We start from the raw sequence: 4,574 nt of genomic DNA, 5'->3' as shown, positions 1-4,574 counted from the left end.
AGAACTTCTACAAGAATGGGTTTTATTGTTTTGGGAGAGTATTTTGAAGTTCAACGGGAAACAAGATGAGAACAAACCAATCATCCCTGAAATCCCCTCAAAGAGTTTATACACACCAAAACCAACTACCACAAATAAAAAAATTATTATTTTTTCTTTAATTTAGAAAAAAAGAAAAAAGGACCCAGACTAGGAGTACTTCTATCACAACTATATGAACTACTGAAAATAAATCAAAGTAGAATTATAATGAGATGAGGAATAGGGGTTAACTTAAAATAATTAGGCATTCCAAAAATTCTTTCATCATGTTTAGTGACATGGCTGTGACATCAGTGACATTAGTTGTGGTAACATGGGGAAGATAAAGTATCAAACTTCCATATTTCCTGACTGTCATCTACTATTACAGACACCAAAAAGTGCTCTGGGACTTTGTAGCATATATTACAAGATGTTCAGTGAGAACTCTACAGAGGACAAAAAGGAATGCTCTGTTATCACCAAGCAGGAGCATTTCATGATCTTTTAGAGCCTGTATCACGGGAAGTTTGGGTCTCTCTAGAGCCTCATTCCAAACTGATACAAGGTGTAAGAGATGAGAAGCCGCATCTTGTATCTCTGCAAGCTACTCCTGATGATCCAGTGCAATTCTGAACTGCAGGCAGGCCCTGCTCTATCAGAAGCTCTTCAGACTCAGTGAGTCTGGCACCTAGAAGCCACAGCCTCTGAAACATTCATTTCAGCAAGAACAGGTAGGGAAGTTTTCAAACCAGATCAGAGTCCAGAAAGCAGGCACAAACTTCAGCTTTATTGTTTTCCAAGCAGTGGTCATCTTTGCAAGGGAACGATATTGCAGCTGAAAAAGAAAATGGTAGAAGGAAACATTAAAGTCTCAAAAAGGCATGAATCAGACCCACCACAACCCTCCTCCATTGGTTTTCTCTGCCAGGAAAACTAGCCACTGAGCCCTTCCTCCCTGCGCTCACGTTTGGTGCAACTCCCCTCCCCGTATCACTGTGCAAAACTGTCAGCCTCCAGCTCTCAGCTGTACCTGCCAGTGAAGTCCGTCAGAACAGTCAGCAACACACACCGAGAGCAAAGCAGAGAGCTGGCCCTGCTGCAGGAAATGTGCTCTGAGCTGCCCGAAAGCCTCATCTCCTCTGGCAAGTGAAAGAGCAGCTTACCCCAGGAGGCCCTTCCCGGCCCAGCGCTTCGGAGTCAGCCCCACGTGCACTTTTTTGCCGCTGCGGATCACAGTCACACTCAGGGGTCTCTGAAAGGGAGAAAAAATAAAATGTAAGAATAAAAGATGGCAAATTTCCATCATCAAGTCAACCCCCTCTTTCATTCTTCTGCTCAAACACCAGAAGAACATCAGGCCTAAGGGAGCTGTTCTTCAGCAGCGCCCACTCCCATCCCTGCACCGAGATCTGAAAGAAGAGATCACTGGGCAGGGAGACACCTCCAGGCAACCCCTCACTTCCACTATGAAGTACTTGATGACTCTCTGGCAGCTTCTTTGGCCAGTCCACAAGTCATGAGGGCGGCACAGCAACACAGCCTGCTGCTGCGGGGAGTCCCCAGGGGAGAACAGACAATATGATGCTCACAGCAAAGAGCACACATGCCTTTGCTCTCTCCTATCCAGCAGGAATTAGCTCAATGCTGTGAGAGAACAAGGCTACAACAGCACAGGCTGAATGTGACACAGAAATGATGATCCCAGAGATGCAGGTTCCATAGAAAAAGCTCTGGCTAACAGAGAGAGGCAAGAGAATGCAGTCACAGCAGAAATGAGCTCACCCCTTCGCTGTGCTGCACCACTGTGGCAATGTTCTGCAGGTTCTGGAAGTTGTTTACGTTGACGGAACCAAACTCCACAATCTCATCATCGACCTGAAGTCCCTGGACAGAGACAGAAGAGAGATGAGCATCTGCCTTCTTCAAAGACGGGTGATATCACAGGAGCATCACCCTTCAGCCAGCCACATGGAGAGAGATGTGCTATGACACTGCTCTTCTCATCATCCAGGCAACTGACCTACGTTATATCCTCAGGAAGCTGGAAGGACTCATTCCTCTGTCCTGTTTTATGGGAAGAGAAATACTGGGGCTAGAACAGTCATCAAGGCCTGGTATGAGCTGTGTGGTGCAACAGTACAGCTGAGAAGAGAGTACTCATCTCGTTCCCATACAGTGACTAGTTTCTTCACAGGAAATCCCAGTGTGACAAAAAAAAAAAAAGCACAGGGGGCACCCTAATCAAACCCTCAACTTACTCCCACTTATTAACAAAAGACAGAGAAAGCCATCTGCTACGTTTTCTCTCTGGGTCCAGAAGCAGCCTCCCCACGAGCTGTCAGACCCCACCAACTTACCGAGATACTCGCAGGAGATCCCGGAGTCACCGCGTTCACTTTGGCAAAAGCCTGTGGCAGGTTCTGGCTCATTGCCTCGGCCAGCGCCTCCGCCTCATCCTTGGCGTGCTTCTCCTTCTCCCGGGCGTGCAACTGGTGAAGAGCTTCCTCCACCTGCTTCATCAGGGCCTTGTGATCGTTCTGCAAACCTGTGGGTGACACCATTTAGCACAGAGGCAGCAGGACCGGTTACATCGAAGGGCTCTTTCTCAGCGCACGCTCTTCTCCGCAACTGCGCAGAAAATGGTCTTCTGGGTGTCTCGGATCCCCGCTGCAGCTAGAGACAACCTCTGCTGGTGGATCTGCTGGGTCCTGGTGCCAGCCCTGCTCACACAGCCCGGCAGATTAGACACTGAGAAAACCACCCTACAAATTTTGGTTAAACACACAAGGAAGCGGGGCTCCGAGCCCCGGCGTCACCTAGAAATCATCAAGCAGCTTTTTTCCATCGAGTCATGTACTGTTACGTATGTAGAGCAAAAGCCACCCCAAAATAACAGGTATAAGGTAAGCCTGGGAAGAAATAAAATGCCACGCTATTTTTTAACCCAAAGCTTATTCTACAAACAACACCAAAACGCATCGCTGTATTTCACGAATCCCAAAGGGCTCCACAGCAGAATTTCAAGGCCGCGGACAAACGCGTTTTACTGACTCAGCCGATCCCCATCGGCTACGAGCAGGGAGCAAAATCCCTGGAAAACAGACTCAGAGCAACCCCGTTTTTCAGTTTTTGAAGAGCCGCAGTGAGCGGGCTGAACGATACGGTGTTTGGGATCAAACTGCACAAGCCGTTCCGGGGAGCTTTAGCCCGGCCCGGAGCTCTGCCGCGCACCCCACCGGCGGGAGGCGCCCCCCGGCCCCCGCGGCAGCCGGGAAGGGGCCGCCCGCCCGCCCCCTCGGGGCCCCACTCACAGATGATGTTGTGCCGGGCGGTGCGCACTTGGTAGAGGTCGATGTCGTCGCGGGGAAACCCCTCGGCGTCCACCAGCGGCTCGTTCATCCCGACGCCCTTTTGCTGTGAGGGAAGAGGCGGCCGTGGGGCTGCGAACCGGCCCCGCAGGCCGGGCCCGCGCCCCGCCGCCCCCCGCCCGCCCCCGCCCCCGCCCCGCCGCACTGACGCCCTCCAGCAGCTCGTAGCAGGCCTTGATCTGCGCCTCGATCTCGTCCTTCCTCTTCACCAGCTGCTGCACGTCGCTGATGGTGACGGGGCGGTTCCCGCCCGGCTCCGCCATGGCCGCGACGGCCGCTACGGGCGCCGGGAGCGGACAAACGGCGTCACGGGCGGCGGGGCGGGGCCGCCGGAGGGACCGGCCGCGGGGGCGGGGTCAGTGCTGGGGGCGGAGCCGGCGGGGCCGGGGCCAGGGCCGGTGTGGGGCGACACAGCGATGGCAGTGCCACAGGGTGACACAACGGTGGTGCCACGGGGTGACACAGCATTGGCAGTGCCACAGGGTGACACAGCAGTGGTGGTGCCATGGGGTGACACAGCACTGGCAGTGCCACGGGGTGACACAGTGGTGGTGGTGCCACGGGGTGACACAACATTGGCAGTGCCACGGGGTGACACAGTGGTGGTGGTGCCATGGGGTGACACAGTGGCAGTGTCACAGAGTGACACAGCAGTGATCATGCCATGGGATGGTACCATGGTGGCTGTGCCATGGGGTGACACAGATGGTGGTGGCAATGACATGAGGTGACACAGCTCTGATGGGGACACGCGGTGGCCCAGCAGTGGCACTGCCATCGGGTTATACAGCTGTGACCCCATCCCTGCTGTTGGCCCCTCTCCAGCCTGTGCCCGGCACACGTGCTGGGGCGGCGCATGGCACCGATGTGCCCCACGGAGTGTGGCCGCAGGGGACACAGCCCCACCACCGGACCCTCACGCTCGTCCTGCACACCACTGGCACCCACCCAACCCCCCCATGATCACCCTCCTGGCCCCACCGGTGGCTCCGGCTCACCTCCACTCCCAGCTGTGGGGTGTCTGTGCCCCCATCCCGCTGCTCCCTCGTTTTGTGACCCCTGCAGCGCTGGGCTCACCACAGCTGACGGTGACACCGCGTGGCCCCAGGCCCGGACACCGTACGCGTGGCTGGACTCCGCGTGCAGCCAAACAGTCCCGGCTTAGTGCTGGCCGGGATAGGA

The 4,574-nt window shown here is 54.8% G+C and overlaps 1 protein-coding gene across 1 annotated transcript; it reads right to left on the bottom strand.

Moving 5' to 3' along the window:
• Window positions 1-791: 791 nt before the first annotated feature.
• On the bottom strand, window positions 792-3,701 carry PSMD9 (proteasome 26S subunit, non-ATPase 9). The gene is made up of 6 exons (XM_074886810.1): window positions 3,542-3,701; window positions 3,336-3,438; window positions 2,382-2,569; window positions 1,807-1,908; window positions 1,188-1,276; window positions 792-859 (listed from the first exon to the last, which is right to left on the bottom strand). Exons 1-6 carry the CDS (start codon window positions 3,653-3,655, stop codon window positions 832-834), a joined length of 624 nt encoding a protein of 207 aa, XP_074742911.1. The 5' UTR covers window positions 3,656-3,701; the 3' UTR covers window positions 792-831.
• Window positions 3,702-4,574: the final 873 nt, after the last annotated feature.

The sequence above is a fragment of the Strix uralensis genome, chromosome 17 (genome assembly GCF_047716275.1).
Source record: "Strix uralensis isolate ZFMK-TIS-50842 chromosome 17, bStrUra1, whole genome shotgun sequence".
Taxonomy (NCBI): domain Eukaryota; kingdom Metazoa; phylum Chordata; class Aves; order Strigiformes; family Strigidae; genus Strix; species Strix uralensis.
The sequence above is the reverse complement of the archived record's forward strand: the minus strand, read 5'-3'. Positions and strand labels throughout refer to the sequence as shown.